Source organism: Pan troglodytes, chromosome 6 (genome assembly GCF_028858775.2).
Source record: "Pan troglodytes isolate AG18354 chromosome 6, NHGRI_mPanTro3-v2.0_pri, whole genome shotgun sequence".
NCBI lineage: Eukaryota > Metazoa > Chordata > Mammalia > Primates > Hominidae > Pan > Pan troglodytes.
In genome coordinates this window covers 169,878,697-169,901,386 of record NC_072404.2, presented here as the reverse complement: position 1 = coordinate 169,901,386, position 22,690 = coordinate 169,878,697, and the positions used below count along the sequence as shown (strand labels likewise).

At 45.5% G+C, this 22,690-nt stretch overlaps 1 protein-coding gene across 5 annotated transcripts in view; it reads right to left on the bottom strand.

The window, feature by feature from the left end:
• Nucleotides 1–22,690, bottom strand: part of DPP6 (dipeptidyl peptidase like 6) — a 1,137,219-nt gene that overhangs the window by 29,275 nt on the left and 1,085,254 nt on the right. For all 5 annotated transcript variants that reach the window (XM_063813862.1, XM_016956857.4, XM_024357619.3 and 2 more), the window contains 1 exon segment: nucleotides 11,787–11,834. In XM_063813862.1, the coding sequence (XP_063669932.1) occupies nucleotides 11,787–11,834 (48 nt within the window).

Sequence of the window (22,690 nt, the reverse complement as noted above, 5' to 3'; positions counted from 1 at the left end):
AATTTGATGTTTCAGCCGTCAGTGTGCGATCTCAAATGCTGGTCATGAAGGAGAAGGTTAAACTCAGGGAGCAATGTTCTCTGCTGCCTACTGAGTTAAGCTTGCCTAGAGCTAACGGAACACAGGCTGGCCACCAAACAGCCCGTTACCAGTTTCCGGATCTGAGAGTTCTGGTTTCATGTGGGAATGCACCATGTTCTAATCGCTCATGGACTACACAGGCTGCGTGTGAATACCTCGTTCCTCTCTATTGAAATCCCACCCTTCACAGGAAAGCACCAAAGCAACAGACTATTAAATTTAGTTAAATATTAGATTTCTCATTTAATGATTGCCCACACAACTGGTTTTATCAGCAGAGAGCTGACTGTCCCACAGGGGACTTGAGTTAAGCCATTTTATTTGTTCCCATAATTGCATTCAAAGAGGGCAGGAGCTCAGCAGAGAAATAAGAAAAGATTGGCATATTCCCTGAAGGACTCTTCTTTTGACTTCAGGGCAGTGGGGACCTCCAGTCTGGAGCACACAAATGGCCACTCTTTAATTAAATGTGAGCCCCCTCTAATATTTGGTGGAATTAGCTATTATCAGATCTGGACACAGTGAGACCGCAGAGACTCAGGCCTGCTCATGAGGCTGCTTCCCTCGCTACGTTCCATGGGCAGGTCATGGTGTAGCTGTGCACTGTTGCAAGACCTCGCTGCGTTCCATGGGCAGGTCGTGGTGTAGCTGTGCACTGTTGCAAGACCTCGCTGCGTTCCATGGGCAGGTCGTGGTGTAGCTGTGCACTGTTGCAAGACCTCGCTGCGTTCCATGGGCAGGTCGTGGTGTAGCTGTGCACTGTTGCAAGACCTCGCTGCGTTCCATGGGCAGGTCGTGGTGTAGCTGTGCACTGTTGCAAGACCTCGCTGCGTTCCATGGGCAGGTCGTGGTGTAGCTGTGCACTGTTGCAAGACCTCGCTGCGTTCCATGGGCAGGTCGTGGTGTAGCTGTGCACTGTTGCAAGACCTCGCTGCGTTCCATGGGCAGGTCGTGGTGTAGCTGTGCACTGTTGCAAGACCTCGCTGCGTTCCATGGGCAGGTCGTGGTGTAGCTGTGCACTGTTGCAAGACCTCGCTGCGTTCCATGGGCAGGTCGTGGTGTAGCTGTGCACTGTTGCAAGACCTCGCTGCGTTCCATGGGCAGGTCGTGGTGTAGCTGTGCACTGTTGCAAGACATGCTTCCAAGTGGCCCGGCAGTTTCAGGGGATTGATGGAATCACCACTGTGCTAAATTTTGGAAAATTGGTGACCAGATCCAATGAACACCAATAGGCAACGGATCTAAAAGAGGAGAGAGCAGCCCCTTCCCTTTCTCACATTTCTACAAGAAATAAAACTGCAGGATGGTGTGTGCACGCGGAGGCTTAGGCAGAAGTCTCTCCGGCATCTCCCTGTTGCCTTGGCCTGACTTCCCCTGCCTGGGTTTTCTGTGCCTTTCTAGTCCAGGCCTCTCCTGCTGTATTTCTGCTCACTCCTCACGTGCACCGTCCCCTGCGGCCATCATTAGGGTCGGACCCCTCTCTGCCCCACCTCGCCCCCTCCGTGTGATCTTGCAGCTGCCGTCTGCTCACCCCAGGGCTTGGCCATTAGTCATATTCGAAGACCAGATTCAGGCCCAGAGCCCGCATGACTACTGTTTAAACTTACTCACCTTAACTGGAAATCTCTTTTCTCTGAGCTCCATTTTTGTTTTTTGAGACAGGGTCTTGCAGCCAGGTTGGAGTGCAGTGGTGAAATCATAACTCACTGCAGCCTCGAACACCTGGGCTCAAGCAATCCTCCCACCTTAGCCTCCTGAGCAGCTGGGACTACAGGCATACACCACCATGCCCGGCTAAATTTTGTAATTTTTGCAGAAGTAGGGTCTCATTGTGTTGCCCAGGCTAGTCTCAAACTCCTGGACTCAAGAGATCGTCCTTGCTGGGTGCAGTGGCTCACACCTGTAATCCCAACTCCATCTCTACAAAATATAAACATAAAAAAATCCAGGCATGGTGGCACACACCTGTGGTCCCAGTTACTCAGGAGGCTGAGGTGGGAGGACAGCTTGAGCTCTGGAGGTCGAGGCTGCAGTGGGAGGATAGCTTGAGCTGTGATCGCACCACTGCCCTTGAGCCTAGGTGACAGAGCAAGGCCCCCCATCTCAAAAAAAAAAAAAAAATCCTATGAAAGGATTGTAGAATCTTGGGGCCAAGATGCTAAATATTACATTTCTTAAAATCATATTGTCCTTCCCTCCGCATATACATGCAGTGATCAACAGAGACATGCTTTATGAACAAAATAGAAAAGACAAAGGAAAGGGTTTGGGTGCGGTGGCTCACGTCTGTAATCCCAGTGCTTTGGGAGGCCAAGGGAGGAGGATCACTTGAGTCCAGGAGTCCGAGACCAGCCTGGGCAACATAGGGAGACCTGATCTCTCCAAAGAAAAATGTAAAAATTAGCCAGTCATGGTGATGCATGTCTGTAGTCCCAGCTGCTTGTGGGGCTGAGGTGGGAGGATGGCTTGGCCAGTCATGGTGATGCATGTCTGTAGTCCCAGCTGCTTGTGGGGCTGAGGTGGGAGGATGGCTTGAGCCCAGGAGGTCAGAAAGGAAAAAGAGGTCCTCCCACCTTGGTGGGATTACAGGTGTGAGCCACAGCACCCAGCCTCTTTTCTCTGAGCTCCGAATGTTGAGTTGTTAGAGTCAGTCTGACACAGTTTGGGCAACTATTGTTCTTTTTGCCATATCTTTTTTCCTCCAGCCAGATTTTAAGCAACTTGAGGGCAGGGTCCCAGTAGGTGGCATTTATTTTTGGTCCTTCTAGCATCATGCTGGGCCCATGGCAGGTGTTTGATGCCAGAGGAGTTGTGCATTGAGGGGACTCATGTGTGTGTCCTCCAGCCCACGGATGAGCGGGTGCAGTGGCTGGCACAGTGCCCAGCCTGCAGGTGCTCCTCGAGGCACCGAGAGCTGCTGGGTGTCAGCGAAGCCCAGCTCTCCTCCCGCATTAGGTAGTAGAGAGGAAGAAGCACCTGCAGACATCCTGCAGGGCGTGCAGCTCCATGCGTGGCTTGCTTTCCACTCTGTGTTAGCCAAATGCCAGCTCGCCCACCCAAATGCTGGACTGAAGTCTAACACGTTCCAACAGCAAATCTGCAGACACTCTGCCCACCAGGACAGCTGCTCACGCGTGCAACCCTGTGGGTCCAGAAGATTTCAAATGCACGCACATGGTGGGATTCAGGAGACCGGTTGCCAGGCTCTCTGCATCCATAGGAGCCTGCTGGCAAATGTGCTGAGAATGGACATGCCTGATTCACTCCAACGAACTGCTCCTTTCCTGTGCCTCTTTCATCATGGCCTGACACAGGCGTCAGGAGGGCAAGGAAGGCCTTGGAGCCCCCTCGTCTGTCCCTGGGGCATCTTGTACACAGGTGGGCTCCACATGAAGGATGAGGGACCACCAAGGCTGAGTTCAGTAAGAGAACTCCCCCAGTAATGGGTAAGAGCCCCCAGTAACATGGTCGGCTTGTCATCCTTTGATTTTTAACAAAACTGAAGGGGAATCTCACTGAGCTAAAAATCAATAGATCATTGAAAATAATCCTTAATGACAGAGAATGTTTTGGCATATAGCTCAGGAGTTCAGTGAAAATGGCACTGCTATAACAAGACTCCTCTCTCTCCATTTATTTACATGAACACATTTTCAGACATTCTACAGAAACAAAAAGAAGCGACCACCAAAAGGAGGGAAAAACCAGGAGCGCACACATTTCTGACAAGGTCTTCTCTGGAAATGAGTCAGGTGTGCTCATGAACTGAGTGAAAAACCACCACGCCCAGCTCGCTAAGAGATGCATCTCAGAGCAATCATAACTTTTTATGTCCAACAATTATCAAAGTATGTAATGTATCCTAATTTTGCTTGATGTGAACAAGTGATAATTATGATAATAATTCCATCCGACAAGTAATGATTATGGCCTTATGGTCACCGGAAGTTAAAAAGAAAAGACCTTTAAAATATTTCCAAGATTAAATGACGTTAGGACAGAATTCTGGGGTGACGGGCGGACAAATGGAATGTAAATACCAGCTCAAGGAGGAAAAGGAAGGATGTAAAGCTAAGAAGAACTTGTTCCAGATATGTTTAACTGGGCAGTGGTAAGTATCAAATTGCCACAATACTTAGATCTCATAGGATTATGTAATACTTTTATTTTAAAATAAAATACAATATGCTAAAAACTTATTTTGTACAGCTTTGAATTAATGAGAAAAATTTTAGGTGACAACTTAAAAATGTGTAGGGGAAACATGATTTTTCAAAATTATCTTAGGGATTCATGAGCAAAAACTACTTGAGGACAGATGGCCCAGTGTCCTCTGTCTTGGCATGACTTGGCAAGGTCCCCTCACATAAAGGCCACTTTATAATGAGACTTTCTCTCTTTGGCCACCGAATTGCTCCTTAAAATATTTGAAAGCTGTGGGTCTTAGGTAGAAACTTGCCTGATGCAGCCGTGTTAAGACCTAGGGCTGAAGTTAGGCACCAGGCTGCTTTCGAAATTTTTTTTCTTTTAACATTTACTTTCCTTCATCTTTTTACATTTTTAGTCTTTTTGGTTCTGCCCCATATGATCTGCAGGAAAGAGCTGGCTTTTATCTCCAGGTCTGAAACGGGTTCGTGCATTTGCTGGACGGCCCCAGCCTTGGTGGTGGCTCCACGGCTGTGATGGGGCAGCTGCCCGCTGTGTCCTGGCCACTGTTTCTGAGAGCCAGGGCTCTGCCCAGTTGGCCTGCAGGGTGAGAGGCATGAGGACCTACTCTCCAGACACCCACCCAGTCGCCTGCTGCTGCACCCAAGGAGGCAGCGGGGCTGTTCCTTCTTTGTTAGGACTGGACAAGACCCAGGTTTTGAGGGCCACAGGCTGTAGGATTCTGTATGATGCTTCGCCACCCCAGCAAGTGCCACACCTCCCTGGACTGGATTGAGATGGCAGCTCTTCGGCCCCTTTCCAGGTGCATCTCTCCCTGCAGGGCCTGCAGAGGCAGCCCCTCGTTGGAGGCCCCCATGCTGGTCCAGACTCTCATCCTTTCCACCATGGCCCCCAGCAGCCCTCCCGTCTGCAACCTGGGGTCCTTCCATCCATTCTCCGCACAGCGACCAGAAGCTTTTCGAGAGGGCCGTCTGACAGTGCTCCTCCTGGGTCCTGCAGGATGGCGGGCAAACTCCTTGGCATGTAGCGTGACAGTGACAAGCGGGCCCTTTGGAATGCCATGCTCCTGACGTCTCTCCATGTGTGGGTGCCCTGTGCTTGATGGAAGGGGAGCTGTGGGCACAGCCTTGACAGTCTAGGAGGGGGTGCCTCAGGGAGAAGGTGGGGCAGGGGCAGGGGTGCTCCCAGCAGCACTGGTGCAAGAACAGAGGCTGGAAGCCAACTGCATCCGGCGTTGCTTCATGGACCCACCTGGGCATCACTGGTGGTAGGGGCTGTTTTTGCTTTCTTACAAAGACCCAAATGAAGAGAGTAGGAGGTAGAGAAACCTAACTTTTGATGCCATAAAGGAGTGGGAACCAGGCTGCCTAGTGATCCCAAGCTCCCACATGCGCTTGCAGGCCACAGTGCAGTGCTGTCAGCCAGTGTAGCCAGCTTCAACCCCGCCACACGCACGCTTTCTCTGCATGGCTGTGGGGCTGCACTGCAAGCCACACAGCAATTTCGACTCCCACACGTCGAGTTGGCATCCACGTCTCTAAGTGGGCCTGCCTTTCATATTTACATTAAAGCCCGCAATGTATTCACTATGATTTTGTTGGGTTTTTTTATCCCAATACCTAAGTTGTTTGAATATCCAGGCACCAAATGAGTATAGGTTGGTCCCAACCATAATTACCTTCTTAAGGAAACAGCTTTTAAATAATTCAGAGTCACATCTGTGAACACCCCGCAGGCTCTGTTTGTAGATAAGATTTTTCTAAAGAGGAAAAAAGTCAAATATTCCCAGGGTGGTTTTGGGGTCAGTGGGGGAGAGGAGGGGAAAGGACAAGGAATTCTGAAACAGTAATTTCAAATTTCACAGCAGGGCTGGGAGAGGACAGTACGATGAAGACGGGTCCCAGCCTTCCAGAGCCCCCTTTGCTAGCTGACGCACAGTGCCGAGGCTCTGCCCTGTAACAGAACGTGGGCCACACCTCAGCTGCCAGTCATGGCGTCACACAGCGGCTCAGGAGCCGGCTCCCCGAGGCCTCCTGTCTTGCCCTGCCCAGCTGTAGGCCATGGGCCCCGCTTTCCTGGCTCAGCCCCACAGGGCGCGTTGGAAGCGCTGCTGCTTTGCACACTGTTCACTAGAGGCGTGAGGTGCAAATGCCTGTGCTGGCACGGCCTCACCAGGGCTGATCTAAACCAGGGGTGATTTTTGACCAGCAGCTCAGTGGTCACAGAGGCTGCTGCTGTGAGCACATTTCCCAGATGGCAGCGACGTGAAGGCCAGGAGATCCTGGGTCTTGGGGTCTGGGGCTGCTTTTCCCCCCTTGTCAGACATCTGGTATCAGCCCCCAGCCCACAGTCAAGAGCGCCTGCTTGGTAGTCAGATAAGACAAGAGTCCGGGCCTCGCCCTGAAGTTTGCTGTGGATCTCAGATGAATTGTTGAACCTCATAGGGTTGGTACAAGGAAGGGGCCTGGTGCTGTGTGGAGAGCCCAGAACTGCTGCTACGATTACATTCAAAAGAGAATAATGGATGGCCAGCCAAAGACTGCTGCCTGGGGGCTAAGGGGCTGCCATTAGAGGGTGAAGTTCAAGGGCTGAGCTCTCACAGTGCATGGAGTATGACCCCAGCCTGCACATGGAGGCTGAGCTGCTGCAGGAAGCAGAGCCCTTAATTCGACGGGGCTCCCACAGGTTTAACAGCCACCAGGGCCTGAGGAGCATCTCTTCCCTGTGACGTGGAAGGCTTCTCAGAGCAGGAGAAGGTGCCGTGCCACACGCTCACCCCAGAGCTGGCTCGGATGGACCCCGGGGGTGGTGTATGGGCGGAGAAGGTGCTGAGAACGAGCTGCAGGTGTGACTGCTTCTGCCTCCCCAGACTCATCTCAATGGGAGTGCAGGCCGGGCATCGCTCTAGATTTGCAGTTGTCCTTCAGACCGCATGAGGGCAGGCGGCTGAGCAGCGCCATGCAATGACCACATGTCTGGAAGAACAGGCTCTGTTGGAGCCGCACTGCTTGCGTCCGAGATGCAACTCCTCTGCTTTTGCTTCCTCGCTGCATGCATGTGGCCCAATCACCTAAGCTGCGATGCCTCAGCTTCCTTAGCTGACAAGTGGGGATAATAGCAGTTCCTGCCTCACAGGCTGTTGTGAGGCTGAAATGAGTTAAAATATGTAAAGTATTTGCCACGGCACCCAGCCCCGGAGCAAGTGCTTGATAAATGCTGGTTGGGGCCACTATTGTTACTACCACGGCTCCCTGTGACCTCCAGCCTTTCTCTGGCCCCCTGATCAGAACACGGTTGTCTGAGATGTTCAGGATGGAGCATCAAATGGAACAAGTACAAGTGGTGTGGGGTTTTGCAGAATCCTGACAATGCAGAACCGCTAGCCGGCTGAGTGTTCGGATGAAACAGGCATCTGCAGGGATGGGTGACTCACTGCTTGCCTTTGTGTTGCTTCTGGAAGTCTTCAGCAGCCTTTTCAATCGTGAAAGAGGACAACTGATCTCAAGCTTACCCGAGGCCCAAAGGCTGATGTGTGAAGTGCTGGCCTGACAATGGCTTTGTTGGCTGCCTGATATGCACATCCCCCTGCAAACCACATGCTGTGGACCCTTCATCCACTGCAGAGGCCATGAGGAGGCTCTGAAGTGGTCCAACCACACCACGAACAAGATGCTGCTGGAACTGGGGGCCTGGAAGCACCAGGCACCTGTCTCTTCATCCAAGATGCACCAGTTTGACAGACAAAATGAAAACTCAGTGCATTTTGTTTGCGGAAGACACAGCTGGGTTGGAGATGGGCTGTGAAGCACCGCAAGAGGACATCAGACATATCAAAAGGTAAACACACTGAAGAAACCCCACACGCCTCCCATGGCAAACACCTGGAGGCTGGAACTCAAGGCTGGGCTTGGCACCTTACCAGGGCCTGCCACACTCACTCTTATTTCCCAGGTGGACTCAAAGCCATTCGTGCAGCTATGATGTGCCAACCCTCAGGGATGGCCGTGCAAGGAAGGGATTTCAGGCACTTTTGTCCAGGCATGGGGAAAAAGTGGGTGTTCAGGAACGTGGAACCCCTCAAATCATGAAGTCTGAATGTAACATAGACACTGAGCAAGATGGGACCCCTACTGTCCTCCTGGGGATGGGAACGACAATCAACTCAACCACATTTAATCATTTTTTTTTCCAAGTTAAAATGGCAGCTTAAGTTACCATCCTGAAAGAGCTTGAACTACATTGACAGCCAGAAATGCAGAAACAGGCTAGGGCGGGATGAAATATTCCTAGAGTTTGAATTAGGCTCCAGGAAACCCAGAGTCAAACACTGCTATATAAATAGGCTCGTAAAATAAATGTGACCAAAATAATTCTAAACGCCGTCCAGTTTCCAATTAGTCAGCACTTTGCTGAGATGAAGCGCAGTGGTGTCACCTTCAGGTTCACTGTTAAGTTTCACACAGAAGAAGGGAGTACAGGCATGCAACTCCAGCCCCATCTTGTGTGCACAGTGCTTTTTCTTTCTTAAGCCACTGGGTCCCATCTCTTTGCTTCAGGGAGTCACAGTCACCAAAGTGACAGCTCAACTGCAAACGGCGAAATGCTTCCTAAAAAATTCCCATTTATGCAGCTCCGCGACGGATATGGATGGCAACCTAGGGCCTATGGTCTGTCAATATTGATTGGATTGATTGGTTAATGCAGTAGCCAGTCCCACAGAGGAAAAGAAGTGGTTGTTTTGTTTCCCAGCAGAGTTAACAAGATTTCCTGGATCTTTGAGCATATTAGCATGTTGCACTTGCTGGAAGACATTTGGTCAATTCTTACTGGGACTCTCTTCCGAAGAATTGCACCTCAGCCCACCTATAGATTACCTTATTTTTATAAATGGAATAAATGAAATATTTTCTCAACAGTGTCACACACACCTAAGATACAGGCCAGCTTCATTTTCATTCACACATGAGCCTTGGAAACTGTGTTGACTTGATCCAGCACCGTGGGAGGCTTTAGGAGCCCCAAGGACTGATCACATCCAGGCTGGAAGTGGCTTAGAAGTCAAAATGCATTTCCCAAAAGTAGGGACTATATTAACCTTTGAACTTGAATAGATTAATAATAGCTTCCTCCAAAGAAGTAAAAAGCATTTAAGGGAATGACTTTTGTAAGAAGAGCCATATGCTATATCATATTTTTCAAAGCTGAAAGATGATACTTTTGTGTTTTTTATTAGACCACAGATTAGAAAAAACTTTTAAATTTGAAATAATTATAGATTCCTAGGAAGTTGCACAAATAGTACATAGAGTCCTGTGTCTCCACTTCCGGGTCCCCAGTGGTGGCATCTCACAGAACCATCGGGCAACAGCTAACCCGGGAGGCTGCAATGCTGTGAGCTCCATTGGACACCTTATCTCATTTCTACCAGATCATCAATTTTCAAGAAGGGGAAAACCTCACAAATATCAGAAAGGTGTCCATGGACTCTAAATCTTATCAAATACTCAAAATGAAAATATACATTTGCTTAAGGAAAAAAAAAGATGTCACAGTTGAGGCTCTATGCAACACCTGCATTTTTTCAGGGAAAATTCCACCTAAAGAGGTCTAGCACAGGTGTTTTAAACATTCACTGTCATGCTGGAGTATGTCTGTCAGACTCCACCGACCCCAGGCCTTGGTGGAAGTTCTAGGCCGGCCTCTGCGGCCTCCTGGAGGGCTCTTCACAGCCTCGTGCCCCTTAGAGTGGGCAGAGGGGGGGTGGATGCAGTGGGGAGGTGAGAGACCCAGGCAATCGCGCCCAACATCCTTCCGGGGATACCGCCCCCATTGCTCAAATGGCCCAGATTCCCAAACCTCGCAGGTGAGGCTGGAAAGCAGCCTGGGAGCAGGTGAACCTTTTTGCTGGGGAAACCAGCCCCTCCTCTGGGGAGGAGCACAGGAAGGCCATCCCGCTTCTTCTCAGCACGGGGTCCCTCCAACGGCCATTCTGAGTGTTTCTGTATATCCATTCTGACATCCACTTTATGGCTTTTTGTGTGGGCTTTAAAATCTATTAATTTATTTCTGGTTTTATGATTACTTATGCTTTGGTTTTGTATTTCTAATAATGATTTGATAGCTTGGCAGACGATCATCATTATTTGGGATTATTGGCTAAGTGCTGTCTCTTTAAACAAATCTATTTTGCCCACTTTGGAACAGTTTAACCACTTCACGGTGTCTAAACACACGTTTGGAGCCTCCTTTCCAACATGCGCCTCACCGCCGCCGCCTCCAGTTCTCCTGGAGCTTGAAGTACCGCCACAGAGAGAGGAATCAGGGAGCCGCTGATGCTCGATGGTCACTGGAGACGCGGAGTCACCTCTGTCCCCAGACCTAGGGGAACTGCGGACCCGGGCCATGAAGTTTGCCCTCCTGCCAGGGAAGGGGGTCCTGAATGTGGAAGGGAGTGGGAAGGATTCGGGGGAAGGAGGACACAGGCTGCTTTGGGTTAGACAGAGGGAGGGCTGGAAAGGGAGGGACCGAGGGCAAGTTCTCTTTGCTTCTCAGCTGTGCTGTGCCTCTGCCTCCCACTGCACACAGCACACATCCCTTGCATAAACATGGATGTGCCCGTGGTGACCTGTGTGGGGTCCCTCCGAGCAAACACATGCCACCTCTAGTGACCCTGGGAAGTCTTACAAAGACTCTCCTTGACCAAACTTGAGTGAGGCTCCTCTGAGTCCTCTTCTTGACCAGGCTTCAACCTTGATCCTAACCTGTCTTCGGCCTGCATTGCCCAGCTTTAGCAAGAAGTCTCCACCCCTGATATCTGATCACCCTCCGTAACTGTTCCTCATCCTCCACCTTTGAGCCTAAATCCTTGTCCTGCCTTCAGCAAGAATCTTGTGAGGTCAGCTTAGCAAAAATCCCCTCCCACTGATGCCTTCTCTTAGCAGTTTTCCATCCACGGACCCCTTTCTCTGGTCACTGGCTATAAACCCCCACGGGATCTTGCTGTATTCAAAGTTGAGCCTGAATCTCCCTCCCCTTTCACAACAGTCCTGAAAAAGCCTTCCCTACCATTTTACAAATGGCAGAATAAGTTTTTCTCTGATATCCTGTGCAGCATGGATGCAGAGACCCTCCATGCCGTGAAGCTCCCAGACCCACAAAGACAGATGAGCCTCCATGTGCCCCTCAAGTCTTGGTGCCACATGGCAGGTTCTCAGTGGGGACGGACTCATGTGAGGCTACAAAGCCTTTTGAGCTGGCTGTTCAGAGGATGTCAGTCTATGACCTGGGTAGGCCTGGAATGACCCTCCAGGCTCAGCACTTGTGAAGGGGTGTGGGGCCCTCTGGCAGGGGTATGCGGACTTTGACTTTCATCATATTTCGTTGATATTGGTGATCAGCATGGCCTATTCTGAACTGCTAGGACATGACTCATCCCTCTGTCTCTGAGTAGGAGAATGTGGGCCAGCTGATCTCATAGAGTGTTTTGCTTCCTTTCTCCTGAGTCTCAGGAAGATTTAAGGAAAAAAAAGAGCACTTACTTTTCTTATCTGTTGTGTTGTGCACCGTCACCATAGGAACACCAGGACCTGTGTTGGGTAGAGAATAGCCAGGAAGAAAACAAAAACGAAGCCATTAGTTTAGCCGAGAACAAGAAAAGAAAACAGGCTTTTCTTACGCCACGTAGATAGATGTGCGGAGCCTGGAGAACCCGAATTCATGCAAGAGTAATCAATGATGGGATGGCAGAGGCCAGGCCGGCAGGGGGGCCAAGGCACAGCTCCCTACCTCTGCACCTGTGTTAACTGCAACACACCCAACTCAAAGTCCATATTTTCAGATTATTGTAATGCCATAAAACATCATTCTATGAAGCATTACATTTGGTTTATATCCTCATAACATCATTTTTACCATACAGACACACATTCCAGCATGGCTTTATGGGTTCTTATAAATTTCTCAAGCCTCAGTGCTAAGTCTGCTGGCTCCTCCAGGAAGGATGTCACTCCATCCAATGGGTCTCTCATAACACCTTGTAAAAACGTATTCATGTAACAGGAATATTTTGAAAATGTCAAACTATATTTCAGTTTTTCCTTGAATCACTAGCTGGCAGCTTCCCAGCTGCAGGAATGTTGCAGCCCTGAGAAGTGAGAAGGAAGGTCCAACTCAGGACCAAGTGGCCCCTGATCTGTTTTCTCTGCAGGTGACTTCTCGATTCTTCTTAGCAAAAGGAGAGTCCAGAAAGAAAGAAAAAAAGTCTCCCTGAATTATTTTCTATATCTTTTTGAAAACATTAAGAGGCAGGCCTGGTGACTTTTCCAACCTTACTTTAGCCACTGTCCTCTGCACTCACCGGCTCCAGCTAGCTGGCCTTCCTGCAGGGCTGGAGGCATGTCAGGCTTGTTCCCACTGAGCCGCTTGTTCTCACTGCCTGAAATGCTCTGCCCCTAGACACTGCCATGGCCTGTGTTTCTCTTCATTTAAATGTCTACTCAAATGCCATCTCCAACTATCCCATCTAAAGGAACTCCCCTCCATGACCATGTGGTCAGCCCCCATCCTCACGGCTTTCCTGATCTTTGTAGAACTCATTACCACACACTATGCTATTGGGACCTTATAATATGTAATGATCAGCATACTTGCTTGCTGTCCTTCTCCTCATCTACTGCACTAGGATGTAAGCTCCGAGACAGTCAAGAATGTGTCAGATTCACTGCTGTTGTTTTCTGCATTGAGAAGGGAGTTTTGAATAGAGTTGTGCTCGATTGCATGTTTGTGGAGTGAATGCTGAATGAGAAAGCACAGAGCATGCAGGAGAGGCAGGAAAGGCAGGAGAGGGAGGAGAGGGAGGAGAGGCAGGAGAGGCAGGAGAGCCAGGAGAGCCAGGAGAGCCTGTCCCTTTGGCTCAGGTGGATTGTGGGAAGATGCAGGGAGAAAGAGGAAGTGGGAAGTGGTGGTCTGAGGGAGACAGATGCACTGTGGGAACACTGTGGCCAGGGCTGCTGCTTGTGCTCTGCTTCAGGCTATGGACCCAGGATGCCATGGACTCACAAGGGGTGGCCACAGCAAAGCTGAAGGATGCACACTATCTTGGGCAGAGGGATGGGTGGAGTTCAGTATTCCTGCGGTCATCATCAAAACTCCCCACATGCTTCTGAGGGGCCGTCTGACAACTGGTTGAAAGCTAGGGAATCTGCTATGATCCCACCATGCTGAGGGCTTCAGGGCCTCACTGCAGAGGCCCCAGAGTGGACACCCTAGTCCAGGGCCCAAAGAGCGTGTGGCAGAAATGCAAGGAGTCCTCTACCCTTGAGAGGTAAGGTGGAAGGTCTGGCCAGTGCCCATCCACAGGTCCAGATGAGCTGAGACACACAGACTGTGGGTCATGCTGGCCTTGGACATCAGAGAAGAGGCCTATCTGTTTCCCAAGGACTGGATCCAGACTCTACCCCATGCACAAAGTCCAGGAGTCCAGGGCCCTTTTCCCCAACGTGGTGCCCCTCTCTGTTCACCCACAGATGGGGCTGCCAGATGATATGCAGGATGCCTGGTTCTGTGTGGTGCTCAGATAAAGAATAAATATTTTCTTACTGTAAGTGTGTCCCATGCAGTATTTGGGACATACTACAAAAAAATTATCTGTGGTTTACCTAAAATTCAAATGTAACTGAGTATCTTAAATTTTTATTTGCTAAATATGGCACCCCCTACCCAGTGAGGGAACAGCGATCTGAAAGTCCACATATTTATACCCAAAGAGGCAGCACTTACCAAAAGAGATTTAAATGTCAGTTTAAATTATTGAGTCAAACTAAGTTTCTTGGCTCTAAGATTCATTTCCCCCCCATGGGGAGCTCAAGTAGAAGAAAGAATCAGTTATTGAAAAATAAAGAACCTATAAGTATTTTCTCTGCACATTTCAGGGTGAGTAAATTTGAAAACAGAATATCTCTTATGTTCTTATTAATAATGTAAACAATTATTATTTATTTAGTGCCTACTAAGTAAAAGGCATGCTGTTAGATATTTTTATGAATAATTTCTAATCAAATCCTCACAGCAGCTCTGCAAAGTAGATATTTCTAACCATATTTTACAGAGGAAAAAAACCACAGGTGTAGATAGTTTTAAGTCTTTTGTCTCATCCATACAATAAAAAAGCTACTGAGCCTGAATTAGTCGCTTTTAATCTTTTAATTCATAAACTTAATATATGTTTCTAAAAGACACTAAAGAAAGGAATAAAGTAACAGTGATCTATTTTATCCCCACTTCCCAGAAGTAACCTAAATGTTGCTAAAATGTTCTTAAATGTTTGTCTGCACATACATGGTCATATTTACACATAAGCACGTATTTTAAACATAGACAAAAATAACATGAAAATGGTTGCATGTATATCTGCAAGCTTTACAAAATCTTAACATTACACACCGTATTGCTCTATTTTAAGTTAGTTTTTCTAAAGTTTGTTTTTTGAAAGGCTAAACAACATTGGCAAAAATTTAGCCAGACTAAGAAAAAAAGAGAGAAGATGCAAATAAAATCAGAAATGAAAGAGATGTTACAGCTGATAACACAGAAGTACAAAGGATCTTAAGCGACTACTGTGAACAATTACATGGCAACAAATTGGATAACCAAGAAGAAATGGATAAATTCCTAAAAATATATAATCTACTAAGACCGAATCATGAAGAAATTGAAGAGATCAATAATGAGTAAGAAGATTGAATCAATAATAAAAAGTCTCCTATCAAAGAAAAGCCCAGGACCTGATGGCTTCACTGCTGAATCCTACCAACATTTAGAGAAGAACTAATACCAGTCCTTCTCAAACTCTTCCAAAAAATGGAACGTGAGGGAGTACTTCCAAACTCATTTTATGAGGCCAGCCTTACCCTGATACCAAAGCCAGACAAAGAGACTACCAAACTCCCCCACCCCCGCCAAAAACCCCAACTACAGTCTAATATCCCTGATGAACATAAATGCAAAAATCCTCAAAAAATACTGGCAAATCATATTCAATGGTACATTAAAAGGATCACTAATTGGAAAACCGAACATCGTATGTTCTCACTCATAAGTGGGAGCTAAGTATGAGGATACAAAGGCATAAAAATGATACAATGGACTTTGGGGACTTGGAGGAAAGGGTAGGAGGGGGTGAGGGATAAAAGACTACAAATTGGGTTCAGTGTATACTGCTTGGGTGATGGGTGCACCAAAATCTCACAAATCACCACTAAATAACTTACTCATGTAACCAAATACCACTGATTCCTCCAAAACCTATGGAAATAAACAATTTTTTAAAAAAGGATCATTCATCATAAACAAGTGGGATTCAGCTGTGGGATGCAAGGATGGTTCAATATACACAAATCAGTAAATGTGATTCACCATATTAACAAAATGAAGGCCATGCAATCCTTGCAATAGATGCAGAAAAAGCATTTGACAAATGCTTCAACATCCTTTCATGATAAAAGCTGTCAACAAGTAGGTATAGAAGGAATGTTCCTCAATACAATAAAGGCCATCTATGCCAAACCCATAGCTAACATCAAAATCCATGGTGAAGCTGAAAGCTTTTCCTCTAAGATCAGAGAAAGAGAAGGATGCCCACTCTCACCACTTTTATTCAACATAGTCCTGGGAGTCTTAGCAAGAGCAATTAGGCAAGAAAATGAGATAAAAGTCATCCAAATAGTAAAGGAAGAAGTTAATTTTTCTGTTTGCTGATGACATGATCTTCTGTAAAGAGAACCATAAAGATTGCACCAAAGGAATGTTAGAACTGATGGACAAATTCAGTAAAGCTGCAGGTTACACAATGCAACACAAAAATCAGCAGTGTTTCTGTATACTAACAATGAACTATCTACAAGTAAATTAAGGAAACAATCCCATTTACAGTGGCATCAAGAAAAAGATACTTAGGAATAAATTCAAGGAAGTAAAAAATATGTATACTGAATACTATAAAAATTGATGAAAGAAAATTGGAGACGACACAAATAAATGGAAAGATATCCCTTGTTCATGGATTGGAAGAACTAATATTGTTAAAATGTCCATACTACCAAAAGTGATTTGTAGATTCAATGCAATCTCTATCCAAATTTCAAAGTCATTCTTCATAGAAACAGAAGGAAATTGATTTTTTTCACAGAAAAATCCTAAAATTCATATGCAACCACAAAGATCCCAAATAGCCAAAGCAATCTTGTTCAAAAAGAATAAAACAGGAGGCATCACACCGCCTGATTTCAAAACATATTACAAAGATGTAGTAATCAAAACAGCATAGTACTAACATAAAAACAGACACATCAACCAATGGAATAGGATAGAGAGCCCAGAAATAAACCAATTCATCTATGGTTAATTTATTTTTCACAAAGATGCCGAGGACACACACTGGGGAAAGGACAGTCTCTTCAATAAGTGGTGTTGGAAAAGCTGGCTATTCACACGCAGAAGGAGGAAACTGGACTCTTATCTCACTCCTTATACAATAATCAACTCAAAATCGATTAAAGACTTCAATGTAAGACCTGAAATTGTAAAACTACTGGAAGAAAACATAGTGAAAAAGCTCCATGACATTGGTCTGGGCAATGATTCTTGGCTTGGACCCCAAAGACACAGGCAACAAAAGCAAAGCTAGGCGAACGGGATTGCATCATCCTAAATTTCTGCATAGCAAAGAAAGCAATTAATAGAGTGAAAAGACATTTCATGAATTGTGTTGAAAATACTGGCAAATCATATATCACATAAGGGGCTAATAACCAAAATATGTAAGGAATTCAAACTACTCAATAGCAAGAAAACAAATAACCCTACTAAAAATGGGCAAAGGACCTGAATTTGTCAAAGAAGACATGCAAATAGACAATAGATACATGAAAAATATTCAGCATCACTAATCACTGGGGAAATGCAAATTAAAACCACAATAAGATATCATCTCACACCTGTGAGAATGGCTATTAAAAAGAAAAAAAAGCTAACAACTGTCGGCAAGTATGTGGAGAAAAGGAAACCTTTATATGCTCTGGGGGGAAGGTAAATTAGTAAAACTATTTCATAAAACAATATGGTGGTTCCTCAAAAAACTAAAAATAGAATTTCCCTATGATTCAGCCATCTCACTGCTGTGTAAAGATCCAAAGGAATTGAAATCAGGATGTTGAAGAGCTGTCTGTACTTCCATGTTTACTGCAGCACTATTCATAACAGCCCAGACATGGAGACAGCCTACCTGCCCAGCAACAGATGAATGGATTAAAACATAGGTACATATACACAATGGAGAACTACTCAGTCTTAGAGATGAAAGGACTTGTGTCATTTGTGACAACACAGATGAATCTGGAAGACATTACGCTAAGTGAAATAAGCCAGGCATAGGAAGAGAAATGTCACATGATCTCACTTATATGTGGAATCTAAAAATGTTGATTTCGTAGAAACGAAGAGTAGAAAGATGGTTACCAGAGGCTGAAGTGAGGGGGTGGCAGGTGGGGAAAAGGGAGTTATCGGTCGAAGGGTACACAGTTTCAGTTAGACGGGAGGAATACCTTTTGGTGTCTATTGTACAGCATGGTGACTCTAGGTAATAATAATGCATTGTATATTTCAAAATTGCTAAAAGAGTGGAGTTTTAAATGTTTTCACCACAAAGAATGATAAATGCGTGAAGTGACAGATATGTTAATTAGCCTGATTTGATCATTGCACAATGTATATATGTATATAACATCACATTGTACCCAATAAATATATGCAATTATTAATGATGAATAAAAATGAAAGAGCCCCAAACCAAACAAAATAAAAGAATATGGGGAAAACAATAATAAATAAGTAGTGTTGAGTACAAAAAAACCCAAGACATAAAAAATAGCTACGATGTCATTTGCATTCCTTCCCTAATCCCAGTCCTCTCTCGTCCCAGAAGTGACCATCATTTTGAAGTTAATGTTGATCATTTCTCTGCATATTTAAAAGATATTTCTACCACATGGCTATGTATTCATAATAATATACATGCCATATATAGTATGATATGACATGTCTCAATGTAACATATTTGGTACAGTCTTGACATCTAGTCTGGCCACTACAAGAGGGTGAAGCCATGTTGGGGGTGTGAGTGGGCACAGCCACTCTGGAGAACAGCTTAGCAATATCCATGACATCTGAAGATGCTCATGCATATGACCTGCGGGCTCCACTCCTGGGAACATATCTCAGAGCATCCTCTGCACCTGTGCACAAGAAGGCAGGCAGAAGATTGTTCCTAACAGCAACTATGTACAGGTCACAAATGGGAAATTACTCAGCTACTCATTAGCAGGAGATTAAATAAATAAAACGCAGTTACTCACATGGCAGAATATTATAGAGCATGCAAAATGAATTAGTAGATCTACACCTATCGACATGGGCCAACATGAAGAGTATAAGGTTAAGCGAAAACATCTAGTAGCAGAAGCGTTAATACTATAATATACAATGATGTAAATAATTTTTAAAAGTTGTAAAACTTCATTTTTGAAGAGATGCATAGTATCCCATCATATGGAAATATAATAACTTATTGAGTCCATTGTCTACTGGTGGATATTTAGGTTGTTTCCTTTCATTTTCTGCTATCTTAAAACAGTGTTGCTGAAAAACCTCTTACATATATCTTTGCACATGGGTAAGACTACATCTGTCGTTAAGCTAGTTGGTAGCACTGCAGTTGCTGTTTCAAAAAGGTTTTATAGTCAGCGTTCATGAAATAATCTTGTGGTTTCAAACACATAACTCCTGACTCTCAATGGTGTGAAACAAGGAAGCTGACTTTCCGCTAATGTTGCATCCTGGTAACGAGGTCTGCAGCAGCCCGGCTGTGCTCTGCTGGGCTATCCTCCAGGATGCGTCTTCTTTCTAGGATCCTGGCTGAAAGATCAGCCTTCATCTGGAACAGGCTGAGCTCACGACAAAAGGAAATGAGCAAGGCGGGCTTGCAGAAATGCACGATGAAGGGGTAGAAAAGAATATAAATGTATTTGTTACCACTCCAATGGTAAAACTGGTAAATTATATATATATACCCACACATACATATAATTTATTTATATATATTTATATATACATTATATATGTATATTTTACCTCAATAAAAATACATTAAAAATAAATATTACCAAAAATATTTTGCATAACTAAAAAATGTCCTGGACATGGTGCAGTTCATGTCCACTCTCATGCTGTTGGCCGAGACTCATCCCATTGGTCCCAACAGAGCAGGGATGAGTCTGTATCTCCACAGAGGCCCTGCAGGCCACATGGCCATGTCATGCTGTTGGCCAAGACGCATCCCATTGGTCCCAACAGAGCAGGGATGAGTCTGTATCTCCACAGAGGCCCTGCAGGCCACATGGCCATGTCATGCTGTTGGCCAAGACGCATCCCATTGGTCCCAACAGAGCAGGGATGAGTCTGTATCTCCACAGAGGCCCTGCAGGCCACATGGCCATGGGGTGGAGGATGATCTTTTTACAGGGAGGGGCTGTGAAACAGGGGGAACAATAATACAGTCTACACTGAAAGTCGAAACAGTTCACATTTTAGTAAATATTGTCTAGTTACTCTCCAACTGATAGTGTATGGAGATCTAGGTTGTATCTTTAAAAAGTTTTTAAAACCACTCTAATGGGTAAATGTTTGAATTTTTTGAAATTTTGAGTAAAGCTGGACATCTTTCTTTTTTATGATTATACTTTAAGTTCTAGGGTACATGTGCACAACGTGCAGGTTGGTTCCATATGTACACATGTGCCATGTTGGTGTGCTGCACCCATCAACTCGTCATTTACGTTACATATATCTCCTAATGCTATCCCTCCTCCTTCCCTCTTGACATTTGCATTTCTCATGTGTTTTCCTGACTACAAACTGCCCTCTCTCATCCTTCGTCCACTTTAATGGCATTGCTGTTTTTTATGTTATTTAGAAGCTAATTGTTTCTTACCATGTTGCTGCAGGTATTTCTCCCGTGTGCTTTCTAATTTGTGATTGAAGAAAGTGCCATAAGTACCAATAATAGCAAGTGTCACACTGAGTTGCAATTTTAAAGCCATAGCTGCTCTGACCGTGTTCCAACCCCATCTCACACAGACAGAAAGACAAACACATTCTGAAATCCTTGGGCCATGAAGCCATGTCTCATCCCCTCCACCTGTTCTGAACCTTGGACTCAGCGTTGTATAAAAATGTTTGACGAACAGATTAATGGTTAATGAATGAATGACCTCCCAAGCTTATAATTGGCTATGACATATCAAGGTGGCAAATTTAAATTAGGCTAAGGAAAGGTCTCTCAAGACCATTCTTGGAGTCCTGGTTTTTCTAATTCAGGCTGTGGTCTCTCTGTTCGTACATAGGGAATCCCCTGCCCTTTTCACTAAGTTCCAAGGGTAGCAGTCTCCATGTCTAAGATCGGAATTATATTCTGTTTGTGAAGCCATATGACAACCAGGCCATCTTCACTGATATTTTAATATAGAATACTTCTTTACACTAGTGGAATACAAAGAACGTGAATAAAATTACATTTAAGGAGGCCACTAAACAAAAGTTGAAAAACAGCTCCTCTGTATAATTTTGTATCTGTTGATTCCTAATCCCAGGCAGTCTAACTGAGTCTCTGCCCTGAGATCAGACCCTCTGGTGGTCTGAGGTCGGCTCTGCAGGCCGCCTTCGCATCCGGTTTCTCTGGCCCAGGGGATGCATGCCCACTACTGTCTATGGGAACTGTAGGACCACCACAGGCCTCAAGGTTTCTGTGATGGCCCCTGAAAACTGGCAAATAATTCAGGAAAACATCTAAATCAAAATACATTTTCTCCTAATAAGGAAACAGAAGCAGAATCCTAATTAGGAATCAGATACTTAAAATTTGTGCTACTTTGGCCAGACTAGACCCATGTTAGCATTTACCTAAGATTTCTAGAGAAGAGGGGACATGCCGAACACACGAAGAACATACACAGAATTTTGGGGAAGCTGGTACCATTCAAGAGGAACACTTTAAACCTATCTGAAACAACAGAGAATACTTTTACCAAGGAGACCTATGAGGGGTTTTTACCACATTGGTTTTTTACTTGTTTTCCTCTTCTTCCAAATGATCTTATGCAAGTCTGGTCAGTAAAACTTATTAAATGATTTGTTTCATACAATAGGAAGCTTTTGCCCTTTTGTTTCTGATGCCTGTAAGACAATCCATCTGTATTGCCTTGGCACAGATTCTTGTGGCTAAACCTTAGGACTCCACTTAGCTGCTATTCTTCTGACAATTCATATTCATAGTTTCTTTTTCACTTTGCATGTAATTCAACAAATAGGTATTGAGATGCCACCATGTGCAAGGCACGGTGCTAGGTGCTGGGGAAACAGACAGAAATAGACAAAGCATTTACTCTTAGGGAGCTCAGAGTCCAGTACGGAAGACAGACTTGCATGAAAATACGCTTTGATGCCATGTGGCCAGTACAACCACCAGACGCGGTCCATGGTTCAGAGGTCTATGCGGGGACTCCTGTAAGTAAAGAAGGGGTCAGGAGACCAGCTATTTTGTGATTCCAGGTAAGCAGCTTTCCTTATCTGGACCTCAACTGCAGGATACAGGCTTGCTAAGGTCTACTTTTAGTAAGAGCAACAGCAGCTTCAGCAAAAACAACAGCAGCCCACATTTTTTTCCTACGATCTGCCTGGTACTGCACTCGGCTCTTAGAGACATTCTCTCAACCTCGTCACAACTCTCTGTGATGGGGATACCTTCCTCCAGAGATGAGAATTCCGTGGTCAGAATCTGCCTTTGCAATGTCAACATTTGCCATGGTCATGGGAAAGGATGGAAGGAGATGGTGTCTACCTGTACTGACAAAGACGTTCTGGTCTAAGTCTGAGGGAAAGGAAAGAAGAAAGAAAAGAGGCTGAGAACACGGGATTGCTTTTCTGTTTTTTTCTCAGCCAATATCTCTGCTATCTTTATGTTTAGGTCTAGTCTTGGAACATAGGATATGCTGTTATTTATATATATATTTATTTATTTAAGACAAGGTCTCGCTCTGTTGCCCAGGCTGGAGTACATCGGCACTATCTGGGCTCACTGCAACCTCTACTTCCCGGGCTCAAGTGATCCTCCCACCTCAACCTTCCAAGTAGCTGGGACTCCAGGCATGCGCCACTACGCCTGGCTAATTTTTGTATTTAGGATATGCTTTTAAATGAAAGCATACAGTCATATTTCATTGTGAGTTCCTTCCTGGGTCAGGTCAAATATTAGATATCTGATTCTCTATGCATTTGTCTAATGACACAGTCTTATGTGCACATTCCCAAATTCACGTGAACATATGCATCAGCA